The 20,816-nt window shown below is 44.9% G+C and overlaps 2 protein-coding genes across 6 annotated transcripts in view; both read right to left on the reverse strand.

Annotated features, from left to right (window-relative positions):
- LOC308570830 (interferon-induced very large GTPase 1-like) overlaps positions 1-6,849 on the reverse strand; it is a 110,504-nt gene extending 103,655 nt beyond the window's left edge. The window contains exons 1-4 of one of the 2 annotated variants that reach the window (XM_081165799.1): positions 6,499-6,849; positions 3,569-3,987; positions 1,505-2,119; positions 728-872 (exon numbers count right to left, since the gene is read on the reverse strand). In XM_081165799.1, coding sequence (XP_081021925.1) covers positions 728-872; positions 1,505-2,119; positions 3,569-3,869 — 1,061 coding nt within the window. In that variant the 5' untranslated portion in view covers positions 3,870-3,987; positions 6,499-6,849. The remainder of the gene's footprint in view (positions 1-727; positions 873-1,504; positions 2,120-3,568; positions 3,988-6,498) is intronic. The other variant, XM_081165800.1, reaches the window with a different exon arrangement.
- Positions 1-20,816, reverse strand: part of BCKDK (branched chain keto acid dehydrogenase kinase) — a 68,649-nt gene that overhangs the window by 33,188 nt on the left and 14,645 nt on the right. For 3 of the 4 annotated variants that reach the window (XM_081165919.1, XM_081165920.1, XM_081165918.1), the window contains exons 6-13: positions 20,150-20,197; positions 19,135-19,254; positions 17,471-17,569; positions 16,963-17,036; positions 15,191-15,319; positions 13,343-13,432; positions 12,902-13,063; positions 10,770-11,852 (exon numbers count right to left, since the gene is read on the reverse strand). In XM_081165919.1, the coding sequence (XP_081022045.1) occupies positions 11,708-11,852; positions 12,902-13,063; positions 13,343-13,432; positions 15,191-15,319; positions 16,963-17,036; positions 17,471-17,569; positions 19,135-19,254; positions 20,150-20,197 (867 nt within the window). In that variant the 3' untranslated portion in view covers positions 10,770-11,707. Of the gene's footprint in view, positions 1-10,769; positions 11,853-12,901; positions 13,064-13,342; positions 13,433-15,190; positions 15,320-16,962; positions 17,037-17,470; positions 17,570-19,134; positions 19,255-20,149; positions 20,198-20,816 lie in introns of those variants that run through there. The other variant, XR_014001217.1, reaches the window with a different exon arrangement.

Genomic DNA, 20,816 nt, shown 5'->3' on the forward strand with positions numbered 1-20,816 from the left:
CTAATTTGCTTCTAACTCCGGGTTAGAGCGCAGCACGTGGAGGATGGGTGGGGAAAGAGAGAGGAGGCGCACTGATAGAACGCCAGGCACGGGGGCCACCAGGGAGAGCCAGCGCGCGCCCCACCCCGGACGCTCGCGGCCACCGCCATCCCTCCCTCCCAGGGAAGGCGGGATTAGAGCAAGCGCCCGGGCAGCAAGAAGCGCGCGCGCGCCGGCCCTGCCCTGGATCCCTCAGAACCGCCAGTCTCTGGGAAAGTGGGCGTGGCTTCAGAACTCTCAGGCAGCAGCACCCGCCGCCCGGCAAGGCTTCCCATTGGGAGGCGCGAATGCTTTAGTGGGCGGGGATTGGTGCAAATATAGGCAGGGCGGGCTGAGAGGAGGAGCCGCCGCCGAGGAGCAGCGACACCAGCAGCGTTTCCTCTCCCCCCTCCCCTCCCGTGTCAACAAGCGGGGCGCCTGCGCCGGGGGTTTGCGCGTCAGGCAGGCAGCCAGGCAGGCAGACGGCGAGAGCCCTGCGCTGGGCGGCCGCTGCTCGCCGCCGCCGCCCCGCGTCTTGCCGCCCGACTCGCCCGCCTCCCTCCCACGGCACACCAGGCAACGTCTGGCGGCACACTAGTGTGCCGCGGAACACCGGTTGGGAAACACTGCTCTAGAGGACCCATAAATCACCCAATAATGTTGTTTTTACAAATCAAAATCTTGATGATAATTTAAGTATAGACATTACCCTTTGATGGTTGTTTCATTAGGAACATCCTCCATCAGACTCCCTTTTGTCTTCTGGGAATAGGATTTCTTTTCAGCTGGGGTTAATTCAGATGTTGATTTCATAAGCTGCATACTGGCTAGATCCCCTGAGGTTTGGAAGAAGGCTGTGCCAAGAAATCAAGAAAGCACCAACAAACATCTTCAGTAACCCTGTACAATTAGATCTCTGGATAAGATGAATGTGTAGAGGGAGTCAGAATCAGGCCCACGGACCCTGGCCCCAACCTTATATTCATGCACTTACAAGCTGTTAAGTGCCTAGATAAAAACTGGAAAATGAGAATTGGCACTATGCATACATTTTTTTTTTTTAATGAACGCACAGAAATCAGGGTCTTCACTGAGTAATGTCAAGGAAAAAAGAAAATTAATACCAGGTTTTTGCATCAAGAGCCAAGATTCTGCAGCCAGTAGACGTGTTGCAGATTAAACATCCCTGTATATATAATAATTCTGCTTCTAATTAGTATATATTTGGCTAAGAAGTATATATTTGTTACTCCCCAGATTTCTGTACCCAAAACACCACTACTAAAGTGGTTTACAGCAAGGAAACAAAAGCTGCGCACAAAATATATGCTGCACTGGAGTCAGATTTAGATATCCAGTTGTTTTAAGTGACTTTCTTAAAAATTCACTTTTGCTATAGCAAGTCTTCAATTAATTACAACTGGGGCTTTGGCCTACTGAGCAACAACTCATCTCATCCAGAGTTCCCTTTATTGTGGATACAAACCTCCTTTTGAGTTCTCGGATCTCTCCCTTCTCGTGGGAGACCCGCTTGTCCTTTTTCTCTTGGAGCAATTCAGTTGTTGGGCTCCCTCTTCTTCTTCCTTTGATGCAGAGATGCCAGGAATTTCCACCCCACTTCCTGTCCCTTCGGATTTGCCACAGTTCCCATCGCTGGCTCCACTTCCTTTGCTGGAAGACGGAGGGGCACTTTGGCTCTCAGCCCCACTTCCTATCCACGGAGATGAAGAGCTCTCTAGATCCTCATCTCTATCTCTGTTCTCTGTAGACATGGCAGCAGCAATGGGGTTCTCAGCTACATCTGGGGCATCTGGAGTCTTGACTTCTCTTTCTTTGCTGGAGAGCAGGAGACTGGCATCTGCGTCCTCAGTGCTGCTTGCATTTCCTGGAAGCATAACAGCATCATCTGGGCTCTGAGATCCACTTCCTGCCTCTGAGGATACAGGAAAACCTATAGTCTCAACCTCTCCTACGCCCTCTTGGGACTGGGAAGCATCCTGGTTTTCAGATCTAGCCAGATCCATGCTCTTGGATCCACTTCTTTCCCCTGAGAATTCAACAGAGTCTGAGACCTGAAGGTCATTCCTGAGATTCAAGTGATCTGAAAGAATCAGATTAAAAAACCCAAACAAATAACTTTTAGTTTTTCGAATGTCGGTTTTTGTGTGTTGTGTATTGTTATTTTTCGCGTTGTTGTGTGGAAAAGACTAATAAAATTTATTGAAAAATAAATAAATAACTAAACGAAAAAGGTCAGATTTGCCGGGGGGGGGGGGGGCTTAATACCTCGTCATTACAAATTCAATTTCCTTCCTTTTACAATTAACTGAAAGTGATGCCCAATGACTCCGGTTGAAGCAGTGTAGATAAAAACCAATGCTTTTTTAAAAACATTTTTTTTAAAAAAATCAGATTTCTAAATTTAAATTTCATTTTTAAAATAAAATGCTTTTGGAGGAAAAATCTTTCTAAAGATAGTTTCCTGTTTAAGTTGCATTATAGTCCAAAGGCTATTCATCAGGAAATAAGGATTGTTTTAAGTTTTTCATGTGTGCTAAAACTCTGTCTAAGTTGTTGTTGTTTTTTAAAAAAGTTGTTTAACCACATCAGTTAACAAACAAGGATACATATGCTATAATGTTATTGTTTTCGTTAAATAATTTTTAAAAATTGTTACTAAGGAAATGATTAGTTTTCTCCTTCCAGTAACGTACAGCAGAAAAGTTATCCAAATATAAACAGCTAACTTATTAAACCTCAAAATAATTTTGTAATTATCTGTCCATGTATTTCTAATAGTATAACCAAATCAGCAATTTTTGATATAACTGTAAAAACTACTCTGAAAATTTATTATTCCAAAAATGAAACCTTCATCTGGTTGTAAATATTAAGATTATACTAGCAAGAATGAGTCTTTCTGGAAAAAAAGAAGATTTAAATCAAGTCCTACTGACTAGTAATTTAAATCGATTTGATTTAAATCAAATCTACCCTGTGTTGAAGCAAAATCAAAAGCATCTGAGAGATCTTGGAGAACTATCAGGCTTGCCTTCCCCTTACCTTTTTCCCAGCACAGGTCAGCTGGCAGAGAAACTCATTGCCATAACTGAGCTTGAAAACCAAGCCAAACCACACACAGTTATCCTGGCAACCTTCCAAATCCCTAACCTGGGATGAAAGGAAGGACAATTTTCTTGCATTGCCAAAGGCCCTCAATCCCCCTGTATTGTTTCTTAATGGCCCTAGCTTGGCCAGGTCGTTTTGCATAAATTAGTTCAGGAATTCCTCTGCAACTTGTATTTCTCCCTTCACATCCCAAATAATCAAAATCCTACCATTTATTAATTTCTAGGGTGTGAGGGAGGTCCCCCAAACTTATAATCATGTAAACGAAAGGTCACAAAAGCAGCACTAACAGCTTTGGACGAAATTCAAGACGCAAGAGGACTTCAAGACATAGAGAGAGAATCTGGTGCTGCTGCAGGTGAGAATTTAACCCTTAGGAAAAAACAGAAAGCACCTCCAGGTTTCAAAAAGTGTTACTCACCATCTTCTACATATTCAGAAATAGGCTGAAGGCTTGGGAAGGCTTGCCTCAGGTTTTCCAGGCAGTCCAAGAACAGTTCCTGAGTTGATTCTCTTTTTCCCAGCACTAACTCGATCAGGCATTCCACAAATGCTTGTGGATCCTTTATTTCACTCAGGGAGAACAACTCCCCCTGTGTGAGGAGCAGGTGGGAATCTGCCACATCCAAGATCAGCCCTGAGTCGATTAGAAGAAGATCTTCTGCTAATTTCCTTCTGGCCCTCCATATAATTTCAGATGGGTTTTTCCCAGAAAATGCCATGGCTTCCAGGCAGGTAGCCCTAAAACTGTTGAAGAATGAACACACACTGTCTTTGTATAAACAGCATTGCTCTCTAAGGATTTGGAGTAATTGATCCAGCAAATGTCCGACACCAAACCTGTAATTCAACAGAGAAAGCACCTGTATGATATCGAGCGACAGAATCATCTGGCCACAATTTTTGTCCATGGTATGATTATTTTCCACCTAGTCATTTTGACACCCATTTGCAAAATTTAACAATTCCAAAATACAGACGTGCTTTCACTTTCGCAAGACTGACTACGCTGCCTTCGGCTGTACCAGAGGGTCGATTTCAAACAATTCCACTGGAAAAATGGTTATGTGCCTGGGGAGATGGCAGTATTGAGTCAGTGACTCATGTGCTTCTGGCCTGCACTCTTTATAAAGATTTGAGGTTATTATTACCCCTCTATTATTCTCTATGCTGGGCCACTCAACCATTGCTACTGTGTCCTTCCTTGAGCAGATCAAGATGATCAGGTGACAGCGAAAACTGCAATGTTTTTAGCGGGGGCAATTAGAATAAGCTCTATTATTAGATTACAGTGATCCATGCGATGGTCACCTCCAGGCTTGACTACTGTAATTCGCTCTATGTGGGGCTGCCCTTGAAGCTGTCCCAGAAACTCCAGCGGGTGCAAAATGCTGCAGAGAGGCTCCTCACGGGGTCTCTGCCATGGGAGCATATTCACCCAGTGCTTTTCCAGCTGCACTGGCTCCTGGTGGAGTACAGGGTCAGATTTAAGGTGCTGCTTTTGACCTTTAAAGCCCTTCACGGCCTAGGACCCTCGTACCTACGGGACCGCCTCTCCCAGTATGCCCCACGGAGAGCCTCAAGGTCCATAAATAGCAACATCCTGGAGGTCCTGGGCCCTAAGGAAGTTAGATTAGATTCAACCAGAGCCAGGGCCTTTTCAACATTGGCTCCGGCCTGGTGAAACGCTCTGCCTCATAAGACCAGGGCCCTGCAGGATCTGATTTCTTTCCGTAGGGCCTGTAAGACAGAGTTGTTCCGCCTGGCCTTTGGCTTGGAGCCAATTTGATTTCCTCCCCCTCTTTCTTTTTTCTTTCTCCTCCTGTGATGAGGCTGCATTTTAATATTTTAATGTTTCAATATTTTAATTGTTGTACTTTAATCTTGTTTTTAAGTTGTATTCATTCAACTTGCTATTATTATTGCTTGTTAGCTGCCCTGAGCCCGGCCTTGGCTGGGGAGGGCGGGGTATAAATAAAAATTATTATTATAATTATTATTATTACTGATGTAAACCTCCAAAATGTATTTTCGATAGTTAACGTTTAAACCTCTATCTTCAGTACATTTTATTTCATTGCTATGGCTAGTGGCTGAGGGAAATAAAGACTTTTCTTCTTCTTCTGATCCAGGAAATGCTAACTGAACTATTTCCCCATCCTGAGCATTTATTTATTCAAGATGGGGCCTGCCACTAGCAGGATATAAGAAATCTGACTGAGTGAGCATTCACTTTCAAAAGATTAAGTGGATATCCTCAAAAATGAATGGCTTGCCTGTTGTTACTGTCTAGCAGTATAGATTAGCTGCAACAAAGGCTACAAATAGGGTGATTAGATTAACATTACCACCTTCCTTTCTGGTGGGGGTTCTGTGCCTTTAGAAGCTAAGTCATGGGTAGAAATTCAACAGGTTCTGCTCTTCCAGCGCAGCATTGAGAAGCTGCATGTGTTGGTATCTGCCTGTTAGGCAGTTATTCAAGGCTTAGAGATTGTGTGCAAGCTTTCTTGGGGGGGCGGGGGGGGCAATCGCCATTATTTATAATATATTCAAAATAATATGCCAATCCTGAAATATAATAAATTATTTTAAAAATAATTCAGAATATAAAGTTTATGTACAGCTTTAAGATTGCTTTTAAAAGAGCAGAAAATCTAAAGTTTTCCATAAAACTGTTCAAAGTTCAAAGGAAGCCCAACTACAGTGCAAAAATGAATCCAACCTTAATTTGACAAGGGGGGGGGTTGACAATAAAAAGCTATTGAAAATGTATATGTTTAGGGAAGCTTTTAATGTTTAATAGACTTTTATTTTAATATTCTGTTGAAAGCTGCCCAGAGTGACTGGGAAAACCCAGCCAGATGGGCGGGCTATAAATAATAAATTATTATTATTATTATGTACACATAACTGTTGTACAAAAACTTGGGAGCACCAAAACACAATGCTCTGATGAACATTAAATATTCGTGTTCTCAAGTTTGTTGTGCTAATTTAGGATAGCACTGATATATGTTTGTTAAATTTACACCCCCTTCCTTCCTCCAAAATTTCATTGATTTTCTTGCATCTCGAGGAGCAAGGCTTCTTGTTTATCAGAGTATTTAATTCTACCGGTAACTTGTATTTTTGCAATTGCTACTTGTTTTAGCTTTCGAATTGGCTTTTATCTGAGAGCTGACTTTGTACCTCTGAATTATTAGCCGTGAAAGACGGCTAATCTGCTTTCACACAAGCATACACAAAATCCACCTATGTTTTTCTGTTTATTGCAAGCAGAGGTTAAGGAATATGGTTCGTAAAAATTATAGCTGACAACCTAAATCATCAAAATTAAATGCATATACTTACGTGAGATGTAAAGCGCAGAGCCTACGTTCGTTCCCTGCGAGTTAAGTTTCTATGCTTTCCGCTTTCGCTTTTCCTGTAAACGACCCCACCTCTAGAGAACAGAAGAAACGAAACTGAAGGTAGAAAAAAAAGAAACACATTTAACTGTTTCTATGACTAGATGGGCTGGGAGGAGCTGGGAGGAGATTGTGCTATTGCCTCTGACTGATTGCTTTGTCATTGTTACTTATTAGTTCATACCGTTGTTTATACACATTATATCCAATTGTTTTAAGTTGCTTTAAATTTCATCTTCTGTAAGTTGCTATATCTTGTTTTATTTTCTATCTGCAAATTCCACAATCTTTCATAATACCAGTGTACTTGTAGCCCAATAAACTGAGTGATTTGTTTCAGTCACAATCCATTTTTGTGGTCTTACTGGTTCCACTTGGTTCCTTCTGAGCAAATTAGAACCTTGAATGAAGGTTGGCCAGGATTTAGCACGATATGCACCGACCTTCATTGGATCTCCAAATAAACAATGGCCACCTGTCAATCAAACCCACTTGGATCACCGGTGCTTAAAATGCCACCGTTTCCAGCCTTCTTTGTCTCTCTTGACCCCCCTCAGACTACAACTGCTGCCCGAAATCAACAGCACCAGAGGCCACAACTGCTTTTTGCTGTGTTAGCTTGTGCAATGGACAATTAGACCAATGTTCTGGTACAGGGTTTTATTTCCATTTTGCTCTGCATATTAAATTATCGTTTGGGATAAGCTGCTTAATTGGATTTCTGAGGTGTGCCGAACTCTGGACGCACTCAAGGGGTGTTTTCTCCCCCATCTCCTCCATCGTTCAGTGCTTGGGATAGCGGGTGGGTAGATTGAAGTAGGCAAGCAGGAGATTTGGGATTCATCTGGATGCTTCCCAGCTCCAGAGGAAACCCATTTAATGATTTAATTTACAAAAATTGCAAACGCCTAAATGCTTTACCATGTGTTTAATTCTAGAATGCTCCCCAGTAACTCTCATGTGATTAAAATAAAAAAATTAAAAAGTCCAGTTAAAGGTAAAGCGACCCCTGACCATTAGGTCCAGTCGTGGACTCTGGGGTTGCGGTGCTCATCTTGCTTTACCTGGCCTTGGGAGCCGGCGTACAGCTTCCAGGTCATGTGGCCAGCATAACTAAGCTGCTTCTGGTGAACCAGAGCAGCGCACGGAAACGCCATTTACCTTCCCGCCGGAGCGGTACCTATGTACTTGCACTGCGTGCTTTCGAAGTGCTAGGTTGGCAGGAGCTGGGACTGAATAACAGGAGCTCACCCTGTTGCGGGGATTCGAACCGCCGACCTTCTGACTGGCAAGCCGTAGGCTCTGTGGTTTAACCCACAGCACCACCCATGTCCCTAGAGACCAACTAAGTTTGTTCTGGGTATAAGCTTTGGTCTGCATGCACACTTCTTCAGATACACTGAAGAAGAAGTCACCAGACCCTTCTGCTTCAGACCCTTCAGTGGGAGGGTGGGGTGGGGTATTTCTCAGAAGGGTAGTAGGTGATGGGTGATTGACTCAGTGGGTATGGTAAACCTGCTGATGACTGTTAACGACTGCAATTAGTCCTACAGGAAAAAGCAGGGGATAGTATGCAGATGACAAAACATAGCTTGAGCATGTGTAATGATTAGTCAACTTTGGTCACATAGTTATTATCACATCTTACTACACTCTCCATTTTGTTTAGTGTATGACTGCAATGGCTGCATCTCCATGATGCAGAGAGACTGGGTTGAGGAACTCTCTAAAAGCAATAAAGGTAAAGGGACCCCTGACCATTAGGTCCAGTCGTGACCGACTCTGGGGTTGCGGTGCTCATCTCGCTTTATTGGCCAAGGGAGCCGGCGTACAGCTTCCGGGTCAAGTGGCCAGCATGACTAAGCTGCTTCTGGAGAACCAGAGCAGCGCACGGAAACACCATTTACCTTCCCGCTGGAGTGGTACCTATTTATATACTTGCACTTTGACGTACTTTCGAACTGCTAGGTTGGCAGGAGCAGGGACCGAGTAGGGAAAGAGGAAGCTAATGTTTCTCTGTGAATGTACCATATTGGCCCGAATACAAGCCACACCATTAAAATTGGAGGAGCCAACCCTTCTCCCAAATTTGAGGACCTGCAAAATGTTTAGTTTGGACATAGCTACCGCTGCACGGATGGGACTTGCAAGCCCAGTTTCCTGAGGCCAGCTCCACACAGATATCAGCAGCAGTAACATTGGAGTCAGCATGGCAATCAAGAGCTCACCTCCCAGGTTGAGCAAGCAGCAGCGGGAAGATATTGTTGCATGCCGCCTCAATCTCCGAGCGGTGCAAGATTCCAGGGGTTCTGGGCCAGGGTTCATGTTTTGGGGATGAGGCACAGATGACACTGTGCTGTCTTTAGGATATATGGTTTGTTTATGCACACATATATAACCTGAGCCTGTGATGGAGGGGTTCACAGCATTAACACCCAAAAAAGGTCTTGTTTCTATCACAGCTGCAGCCTTGGATCCAAACAAAAAATAAAAGTATTGGTGTTCTCTCTGTCTTTCTAGCCTGCAGCTTTTTATTCCAGCTTCTGGTTCACATCACTCAACTCTGACCTTTCGTCTTTCCACCTATCCAGGGAGGGAGGCTGGCAAGTTCCCTTCAGGCAGAGCTTTCCAAACGTTTCATGTTGGTGACCCACTAATTCAGTTTTTACTAGCAAACCAGAGGTTCAGCTAACCCCTTTCGAGCCCCGGGAGGAGCGCATGGACACATGACACACTAACATGTCACAGGAGTTTGGAAAATTCTGCCTTAAGGACTCCTGCTGTGGGCCATTGCCAGGCTGACTGGCTATTCCAGCCTTTGCATCCATGCTGCATCCAGGAATTAGAAGGGGCAGGCATTTAGCCTACCACCCCCCAAAAGTCATAACAATATATAGCCAGCAGAGGATTAATTCTTCCTAAAGGTAAAGGGACCCCTGACCGTTAGGTCCAGTCGTGGCCGTCTCTGGGGTTGCGGCGCTCATCTCGCTTTATTGGCCGAGGGAGCAGGCGTACAGCTTCCGGGTCATGTGGCCAGCATGACTAAGCTGCTTCTGGTGAACCAGAGCAGTGCACAGAAACACGCTTTATCTTCCCGCCGGAGCGGTACCTATTTATCTACTTGCACTTTGTCGTGCTTTCAAACTGTTAGGTTGGCAGGAGCAGGGACCGAATGATGGGAGCTCACCCCGTCGCAGGGATTCAAACTGCCGACCTTCTGATTGGCAAGTCCTAGGCTCTGTGGTTTAACCCACAGCGCCACCCGCAACTCTTCCTAGGCAGCAGCAAAAGGAGGATAAGCATGGACAGCCATCTTTTTACTCATCTCCAAAGTGTGCTTGCAGAGAATCGATTAATGGGGAGGCAGTCTGCAATCATCCACCTGTGACCACATGCCTGTTGAACTATATCCCAGCAATGACATACAGTACCTTTTCTTCCCCAGGGCTGAGGCCCCAGCTTATTTCCCACAGTCTATTTTCAAACAATTTGATCATTGATATGGTTAATAAATGGTATTCTTAAAGAAGGGTGTGTACACGTGTCTGTGTGTACACACACACACACACACACACACACACACACACACACACACATTCTAGATGTCATCTTTGGAATTCCCTCCAAGCTCCTAGTTTTAGATCCGCAATAAGGGATCCTATAGGGGAAACACTGCTAAAAGTGGCTGTACCAGCCACGTTGTTAATAGCCGCAGCCAAGTCTGTTAAATATCTCTTTGCTTGACTAAAGATGCTTCCAGAAGGTTGAACTGAGTAGACAGCCCTCCCTCCCTCCCCAGCTGGGATGTCATCAGTTAGTGGAGCAGAATAGGCTCTCAGCTTGGACTGGGCTGGAAAAAAGACACAGAGGCATGGGTGTAGCTGGGGGGGGGGCAGATGTCCCCCCTAAATCAATAAAAATACATGGATAACTTGAGGTTCTCCCCTCCAAAAAAAATCCTGCCTTTGCCCATGCACAGAAGTTTAACTTCCTCTCTTCCAGCTATGAAACAAAGTATTCTGCTTTTCTACGTCCTGGAAGTAGTTGGCTATCCCTGGTCTTGTTTATTCAAAGGAATACGTTGCCTTCGTATCCTCTGTCTGCAGCGTTATTTCTCCCACCACTGTTAAATACAAGATTTGATGGATATTCAGTCCTACTTTATTAACAAGGCAAACAGGCTAGACCATGGAGATTACAGAGTGTTCGCTAGACTTGGGAATTTGCACTTTTTTATTGGAGTATCACAGCAAAAAATAAAATAAAAATCCCTCTAAAACAGTGATGAGGGCAGAGGGAAACCCTTCATCCTGATGCCTGATTTTTTTTCCTTTTTTTAAAAAAAGTTGATGGTAACGGAAAGATTGAGTGGAGACAGGGAGGACGGAAATAATACATCATTGTGCAGCGAAGGGGAAGAACGTTCTGGAATCCCACACCATTTGTGGCAAAGGTGCCAACTTGGTGTGGTGAAAGTCTTTTCCTCTCAAGGTGAGGGGGGTGTTTTTGGTGCTTGTGCAACGGAGAAATCCTTCCCTGGCGGAAGACCACTGTCTTGCTTTTGGTTCCCCCAAAGAGTGTGCAATAGAAACTCCTCCCCCAGCAGAAGGAAGGGGGATTTTCTTTTGGTGCCGGGCGCTGCAAGGAAAGTCTTTCCTGTGAGTTCGAGAACGGCCCGAGAGGGCCAAACGAGAATCAGTACATGCGACAGTAAAAGCTTCCGGCTCACCCAATCTTTGTATCCACGAAAAGAAAGAGAGAAAAATTAGGCCGCACAAGAGCCTGGATGAGGTGGCTGTGTACAACAGTTGTATAGCGGCTTTAGAAGTTCTCAAAGGGGAGAGGATGAACGATGTCCACAGGCTGTCCCAGTAGATCTGGATTCGAGAGATCTGTGGTTAACCACAGAGCACGCCCACCCATCCCAAAAGGACTGGCAGAACCAGCAGTAAGTGGATGACATCCCATCAGCAATTGTACAGGAAGAAGGAAACTACGTCAACTATTTTCTCAGCTTCAGTAGGATAGCATAGCACATTCGTAGGAATCCATAGGAGAACAAGCAGATCATGGGAAATTAGGTTTGGTGTCATGTGCTGAAACTTCCTCCTGCAGCCAAGGAAGGTTCAGCCCACACGAGAGAGAGGGGATCTTTAGATGCGGAAGCTCTCCTCTTTGCCATCAATGTGCTTGAGGCGCAGGTACACATCGGTGCCAATCCCCTGCATAGACTGGAGGGTCAGGGAGCCACCCAGATACTCGGCATAAGCACGGGACGTCGGTAGTCCAAATCCAAACCTAGAGAGAGACAGGACGGACAGACAGAGGAGTCCTTAGTTCCATAGCCAATTTCACAGGGAGAACAAGGTCCAGTTGACTGGAGGGGGTCTGGAAGGAATACAGTGGTACCTCTGGATGCGAAAGGGATCCGTTCTGGAGCCCCGTTCGCATCCAGAGCAGAACTCAACCTGCATTATGCGCGAGTTGCAATTTGCCACTTCTGCGCATGCGTGCGACGTCATTTTGAGCGTCTGCGCATGCGGCGAAACCCGGAAGTAACGCGTTCCGTTACTTCCGGTTTGCCGTGGAGCTCAACCCGAAGCTACTTCAACCCGAGGTATGGTTGGACTCTGCAACACATTTATATGGTAGTTAAGTCTTCGTCCACATAGATTTCATTCCATGGTTTTTTGGAAGGGGGGACATTTCAGGGAGAGCTGCTGCTTGAGGAAAGCTACAAAAAGGCCAGATTATCTTGTGACAATTGAACTTCTGAATCTGTACAATTCCGTCTTTAATAATACATCTTTTTTGCCAGGGCTCTGTGTGATCTGCTGCTGCACTGTGTGTAAAAAACACTAAATTTTGCATTTTGAGAATCTCATTATCGTTCCCTTTCCCCCTCCTTCAAATGGCAAGCTTCTAGGTCAACGATGGGGAACCCATGGCCTCCCAGCTATTCCTAGACTACAAATCCCACTATCCTTTTCTATTGGCCATGCTTCATCATGCCTGATGTGAGTTGGAGCCCAGTATCACCTTGGAAGCCCCCAGGTTCTCCAGCCCCCAAGGTGGAAAGGAGTTTGAAAGAAAACCTGGTCCAATTAGTGCCACAAGTATTTATCTATTTACTACATTTCTGTTCGGGTTCAAAGGAACCCGAAGCAGCAAGTACAAAGTGCTTTAGGTACTCCTTCCGTTTCTATTTTTAGTACTCATAATGTCTGCAGATTGACTGGAGTTTTCTTCCCAGGTATGTATCATTCTTTCCCCCCTAAGAAAACACCCTTCGGGCAGCAGCTGCTGGAAATCCCATTTTCCCCTTCTGCCCCCCCCTTTGTTCTTACCCATGCATGGGTCCCGACTGGGCGCTGTTCCCCATTTCCACCATGTTCCCAAAGAGGGTGTTCATGCGGGGGTCCTGGGCGCTCGCTTCTGCTGTGGTGAAGTGGTAATCTGTCACCTTCTCAACGTGGTCATGAGGAATTCCGGCACCTCGGTCTGAAATCCTGCCGGGAGAAAGAGGAGCGTGGCGTTAAGGAGCCACGCATTACGGTTCTCAAGATCCTTTAGTCCCTTTTCACCTGCCAACACCCGTCCCTCCCCACCAAGATGAAGATCATCTCAAGCTGTCCGCCTCAACGGCAGGACCCCCCCCCCCAGATTTTCAAGGGCCCCTGGTATTTGGCCGCTGTTGCCAAGTTCCCACCAAGATGGCGGAAATGGATGGTGGCCTAAAACCTCTAGGAAAGGGGAGAAACTGAAGAGGCTTCCCTAGCAAACCGTACCGTATGATCAGGTCAATGTCATTGTTGGCAATGGTGATGATGATGTCTGGCACATTATAAGGGGTATCCAAGTGAGACTCCATCGTGGCTCTGAAAGGAAGGGAATGGCAAGGGAGTAAGTCTGCGTCCTATCTAAGCAGGACCCCTACACCCTTTCCCACTTGGGATGAAGCTCTCCTCCATTCACAAAATCTTGCAAACCTATCCTTGTTGCCAAAGATTTGGTAGAGTACTTCCAATCAGTGACAAACTGGAACGTGTCCAGAGGAGGGCAACCAAAATGGTCAAAGGCCTGGAAACGATGCCTTATGAGGAACGGCTAAGGGAGCTGGGCATGTTTAGCCTGGAGAAGAGGAGGTTAAGGGGTGATATGATAGCCATGTTCAAATATATAAAAGGATGTCACATAGAGGAGGGAGAAAGGTTGTTTTCTGCTGCTCCAGAGAAGTGGACACGGAGCAATGGATTCAAACTACAAGAAAGAAGATTCCACCTAAACATTAGGAAGAACTTCCTGACAGTAAGAGCTGTTCGACAGTGGAATTTGCTGCCAAGGAGTGTGGTGGAGTCTCCTTCTTTGGAGGTCTTTAAGCAGAGGCTTGACAACCATATGTCAGGAGTGCTCTGATGGTGTTTCCTGCTTGGCAGGGGGTTGGACTCGATGACCCTTGTGGTCTCTTCCAACTCTATGATTCTATGATTCTATGATTCAGCACACCAAATCCTGCCTTCCTTAACTTCTGCAGCCACTGGCCACAAGCCCCTCTCCTCTCTGCAAATTCCTTCACCCAGTTAAGAGTCAGGAGACTTTGGTCAGAACTGAGTGTATGCTTCCAGAATTAATGCTAAATACAGTGGTTCCTCGGGTTACAGACACTTCAGGTTACAGACTCCACTAACCCAGAAATAGTACCTCGGGTTAAAAACTTTGCTTCAGGATGAGAACAGAAATCATGCGGCAGCGGGAGGCCCCATTAGCTAAAGTGGTATCTCAGGTTAAGAACAGTTTCAGGTTAAGAATGAACCTCCATAACAAATTAAGTTCTTAACCCAAAGTACTGCTGTACATTACTTCTGGTAAAAGAGCCACCTAGCTGCTAGAGGGCTGTGAAAAATTGTGTCCTGGGCTTTTTAGACTCTTCTACGCTGTGGGTTAAACCACAGAGCCAAGGGCTTGCCGACCAGAAGGTTGGCGGTTTGAATCCCTGCGATGGGGTGAGCTCCCGTTGCTTGGTCCCTGCTCCTGCCAACCTAGCAGTTCAAAAGCACGTCAAAGTGCAAGTAGATAATGTACTATCTGAAACCAAAGGGCTGCCAGATGTGAAATATCTTGGTATTGTTTCCAGCTCTCCCACCCCACTAAATGGTCACTTTTTAAAGCCAGCGTTTGTCAACTTTGGGTCAGGGATGATGGGAGTTGTAGTCCAACAACATCCAGGGACCAAAGGTTGAAGCCAATAGTTTCGCCCCTCTGGGTTTATGTATTCCAACCCAACCCAGTGCCCTTCAGGCTACACAGCTCCCATCATCCCTGACTCACCAGCCAGGACTGATGGGAGCTGTAGTCCAACATCATCTGGAGAACACCAAGCTAGAGTAAGGTTGATCTATTCCTTTCAAAACGGAATAAGCAACTTTTGAGATAGGAAGGGCTTTGCACCAGATTGGCCCTATAAAAAAGGGAGTGAATCAGTGCTATAGGCTTTTATATTTCATTATTCATATAGGCATTTACATGCCACCTTATCAAAAGATCTCAGGGCAGTGGAAGGCCCCAAAAGCCATTTCCCTTGCAGATTCTAGCCTGCGTCTCATCCTGGGCTACAAAGAGCAGGATAAATAGCGCACCTCATGGCATTCTTGAGCAGCTCTGGAAGGATGTAGTCAAGAGGCATCGGGATGAAAGGGAAGCGGGCAGCCACGTGGCCATTGATCCGCACCCGAGGCGCGTTCCCGTACTTGTGCTCACACAAACGCCTGCGAGGAAATACGGAAACAGGATTAAGTGCAGGCTCCACTGCTGGTGGCTTCCCTGGGAGCAAGCTGTATCTGAGTGGAGCTGCAGGCACCAAACACAGTCTCCACCCCCATTCCTGTGCCCTACATGCGTTTATTTAATCTCAACCTGTGGGTCCCCAGATGATGTTGGACTACAACTCGCATCATCCCTGAGCTCTGGCCTTGCTAGCTAGGGGTGATGGGAGTTGTAGTCCAACAACATCTGGGGACCCACAGGTTGAGGAAGGCTGATTTAATGGGATTTCCTACCTGTCCCTCCCCAGAAGGTCACAACAATACAATATAGAGTTATATAAAGGACAAACCCATTACAGTTATAAAAACAAGTGAACTGTTCCCAAATGGATCCGAGCATTACAATTTAGGTCAAAAAGGTGTGTCCTAAGAAACAATAATACCCTCAGTTTCAAACACCAGGGTTAAGATGTGCCTCTTTGTCATGTGGCAAATGCTGTACAATGAAGATGCTGGAGACACAACTCCGTGGAGAGAGAGTTGTACCCCCAAAACCCTCCCCCCTGGGCCATAGCCCCCTCCCACCCAAGAACTTTTGAGGGTGGCAGAACTGCTGAGGGGCCCCCTCTGCAGATCTCAATACTCAAGAAGGTTGGGGCATAAACCTTTAGGGCTATGCTCTATGTGAGCCTAACTTGGCACTCACAAATGACCCTGGGGAGCTTCTAGGGCCCAGCTCTCTTACTGTATCTGTTTGGCCTCCATCCCAGTGAGTCCCATCTTAAATCCAGATTATTACGGAGGAGGGGAAAGGCACAAGGCCTTCGGGATCAGGGCAACTGACGTGGGATGCTGAGCTTTACCACTTTTTCTTGCAACTACAGCAAAGCTTCCTGCCTAGCAATCCTAACAGCTGACTATTTGTATTTCATTTACATATTTTACGTTTCAAGTGACTTTTAAAACCAATATTAAAAAATAAGGTTACTTATGTATGCAACAACAGCAGCCCATGTTTTGTTAGTCCAAAAATGGAAAATGAGCGAGGTCCCAACTAAAGAAGATTGGCAACTTAAGTTGACAGAATATGCGCAGCTTGCAGGCTTAACATATAGAAGAAGAAGAACATACATTTAAAGAAGGTTGGAAAACTTATATTAAATATATGGAAAATAATTGTGTACAGCTGAAAACGCTGGCAGCATTAAGATAAATTCGACAGCGTAAATAAGTTTTGATGGATGCAATTATGGAAAACCAATTGGTATAGTTTTTGTAAAATATGCAGGGATATAAGATATGCAAAATGAACCATGGAAAAAGAAGAAGGGAAGTCATTGATATCTTAAGTATGTAAAATGTTTATCTGAAATTGTAAAACAGAGAATTTAATAAAAAATCATATTAAAAACAGAAAACCCGTATTAATTTTTTAAAAAGATTATTACATTGCATTATTGCCACAATTAATTGGCTTTCATTTAAAAAAAAGCAATGGAAAGAAAGTTAAACTGTCAGAAAGAAATGCAGCAGAATGAGGAAGATGGAGCCACAGAAAATGGCCATGAGAGGGAGCCATAGACTGCTGCACACACATAGCCAGTATGATAACAGGATGATTTGAAATAATCAACAGAACTGAGTACCTGGCAAAATCTACCCATTTCTCAATTATTTTCTTTGGAGACAAGCGAGTGCAGATGATCCCAACGAAGTCTGGCTGCAGGAAGATGAGAGAAGGAGAGGATGACATTTCAATGTAGGATCAAGACCTAGAATAACGGTTTCTAAACTTTTCCTGCATGGACCACTGGAAAACAGACGAGGGCAGACCACTTAATGATTTTCCTTCACGTTTTGAAAGCAGAAAGCCTCCAGTCCAATCTGTGCCATCTCTAGTTACTCAAAAGATGTCTTAGAAAACAGGGCCAGGGGGGAAATCTCTTACCCAAGGCCCCGTAGAGCTGTTGTGGGTTATAGGATCAAAAACAGCTTTAGATGAGGCAGTGTTATATATGGGTTGCTATAAGGCAGCTGCCTACATTCACATCCACGAAAAATGCAGAGGACACCAAATGTTAAGTATCAATTCTGGGTCTCTCCCTCTCTGGTCACGAAATCTATGTCCCATTCAAGTAAGAAGAAAAGTTGTACCTTGTCTTCATGCAAGGAAAGATGATGAATGGCCAACATCCGGATGCCCAGGCGAGAGGTGAGGGTCTTGTCCAGGAAAGAACGGATCAGCTTCTCATCCTGAGAAAGGAACAGGAAAAGCTCACCATCTGTAGAGCGGCCCTCACAAGCGGTTGCCCCATACAGTGGTACCTCGGGTTAAGTACTTAATTCATTCCGGAGGTCCATTCTTAACCTGAAACTGTTCTTAACCTGAAGCACCACTTTAGCTAATGGGGCCTCCCGCTGCTGCCGCGCCGCCGAAACACGAATTTCTGTTCTCATCCTGAAACAAAGTTCTTAACCCAAGGTACTATTTCTGGGTTAGCAGAGTCTGTAACCTGAAGCGTATGTAACCTGAAGCATATGTAACCTGAGGTACCACTGTACAGGCATGTCCAAAGTCTGTTTTGGGGTCCTCCTTTGGCAGTTTATTTTCTGGGGTAAAATCCTAAAAAACCCTCAACAACTTCAACCCTAAAACAACTTTGGGGTAAAATCATAAAAAAGCTTAACAACTTCAATCCTAAAAAATGGTGAACAACTTTGGTCGGCCCTCACGGTTCTTCAAATCTCTTTGAAAAAAGTTTGGACACCACTGTTTAAAACCTGTCCAGGAAAAAGTCTGAGGGAAGGGGACACGTGAAGACGCACAGGTGTGTGGGTGTGGGTGTGTGACATGTGAAGACAGACTAACCTCTTACCACATCCTCTGCTTAGTGCAAATCAACTGCAGTTCGAAGGATGACACTGAAGGGGCCAGGGTGGATTTGATTTAAATTAAATCAATTTAAATCATGATTTAAATCACTAGTCAGTAAGACTTGATTTAATTTTTTTTTTTTTTAAAGAAAGACTCATTCTTGCTGGTATAATCTTAATATTTACAACCAGATGAAGGTTTCACTTTTGGAACAATAAATTTTCAGAGTCGTTTTCAGTGTTATACAAAAAAATACTGATTTGGTTATACTACTAGAAATACATAGACAGATAATTATGAAATTATTGTGAGGTTTAATGAATTAACTGTTTATATTTGGACAACTTTTCTGCTGTACTTTGTTGCAAGGAGAAAAATAATCATTTCCTTAACAATTTATTTAACTAAAACAATAACATTATAGCATATGTATCCATGTTTGTTAACTGATGTGGTTAAACAGGTTTTTTTTAAAAACACACACACCTTAGACTGAGTTTTAGCACACATGAAAAACTTAAAACAAATCCTTATTTACTGATGAATACCCTTTGGACTATAATGTAACTTAAACAGAAAACTATCTTTAGAAAGATTTTTCCTCCAAAAGCATTTTATTTTAAAAATCCAATTTAAACAATAAAAACCTGATTTAAAAAAAAATCCTGATCTTGATTTTAAAAAAATCATTGATTTTTATCCACCCTGGAAGGTACTGAAGTGACAATGACCAGATTGGGCTGAGGATCTATAGCAGGCCTGAATAAACATCTCAGGAGTCTGCACTCTCCTCTTCAAAACCCACCCTCTTCCCAGAAGTGTTGCCCTGCCCAAACCTACCAACCCTACTTGTCCAAGTCTTTCTTCCTCCCAAGCATGTTGTGGGGATCTTGAGCGGCAGACATCCGACCCAAGCTACCCAAATGGACCAGGAAAGCGGTACCTGTATGTGCTTCCGACATTCCCGTAAACCCTCAGCCAGCAACGTCACCACGTCCTTGTGGTCGTCTAGAAGCTGCCGGACCAGTTTGCAATACTGGGCCTCCGACTCTTGGTCCTTGATCTGTAAGCAGAGGAGAGAGAGAGGAGAGGGAGAGTGTGCATCAAAAAGGGATGGAACTTGGGGAGGGAGGTGAGTAGAAGCAGGCAGGAGTCAGCCATTTCATCCCACTCACCCCAGAACCAGCAGCCCCTTATTTATCACCCTACAGAGCAGGGATTGGGAACCCTTTTTCAGCCTCAGGACTGGGTAACCTTCTGGAAATAGCTGCCAGTGGTGGGTGGAGCAACAGATTAGACTAGGCATCCCCAAACTCAGCCCTCCAGATGTTTTGGGACTAGAACTCACATCATTCCTAGCTAACAGGACCAGTGGTCAGGGATGAGATGATGGGAATTGTAGTTCCAAAAACGTCTAGCGGGCCGAGTTTGGGGATGCCTGGATTAGACTCTAGTAGCTGGCAGTCCAGCCACACAACAGCTGATGGTTGTGTGTGTGTACATCTCTCTACCCAAGGCAAGCGAGAGGCATTATGACCATTCAAGGACAGGGCCACTGAGGGGTGTGGCTTATGAAGAACGCAGAGGGCCACATAGAGAGACCTGGAGGGCCACATTGGTCTCTGGGTCTGAGATTTCCCATCCCTTCCGTAATAGCACCTGACACAACACTGCAGGCCATTTTGACGAATAAATAAAAACAGGAACTTCCCGAACTGAAAACAACATCATGCCTCTTTGTTTATAGAAATGACATACACAAGGCCTGTTTACGTTTGTTTGTTACCATTGCCTTTATTGTGCAAAACCAGTAAAATACATTTGGGAAAACAACAAGGTCAATATCCCTGTACACTCCGGTTGACATTCACAAGGCTATTCTATTAAATGTGGACGACTCAATAGGACTCGGGACATGTTTAGCAACTTCTGCATTCAAAGACGAAGCACATGCTTACCGGGGGAAATTCGCTCAGTTTCTGGAACGCTCGGATGTAAAGCTCATGCTGAAAGAAGAAGACAGAAGCGAGTCAAGGAGAGAGGCACAGGCTACAAAACAGATTTGACAGCAAGGCCCTGAATCCCCCTGCTAGCTTCTGAGAAGGGTGTGGGATCTAAAAAGGTTAAAAGCCAGAGGTGCTAGGAGCCCATACTCCAGGGTGGGGTGCGATATCTTGCATTTGTATGGGGCACTGGGTGGCTTCGGAAGCAGATTAGACAAATCCATGAAGGGAAAGGCTATTCGTATCTCCACTGTGGAGGCAGTATGCTGGCAGGCTTCCCATAGGCAAAGATGGGCCCTTGGACTGAACCAGCCAAGCAGTTCTTACGCTCTTTTGCTAAGTGCCCTAAGACTGATGAGGTGAAAGGAAGTTCCATTTGGCTCCACCCATTGAGGGGAAAGGCCTAAAAGCTGCTGGGTCATCTGTGTAGAATATATGTTTATTCTCTTCTGCATTATTGCCATTTGTTTTAAACCACCTTGGTGACCATTTAATTCAAAAGCGGAGAACTAAGATGCATGCTGTGGTAAAAGGATAAAACTGGTCATGATTATGCACTTTTATTTTCTGTTATTTGAATGCCAGCTGTCCTGGTACCTCAAGGCCTGTCACACAGAGGATG

Source organism: Podarcis bocagei, assembly GCF_964188305.1.
Source record: "Podarcis bocagei genome assembly, chromosome: 13".
Taxonomy (NCBI): domain Eukaryota; kingdom Metazoa; phylum Chordata; class Lepidosauria; order Squamata; family Lacertidae; genus Podarcis; species Podarcis bocagei.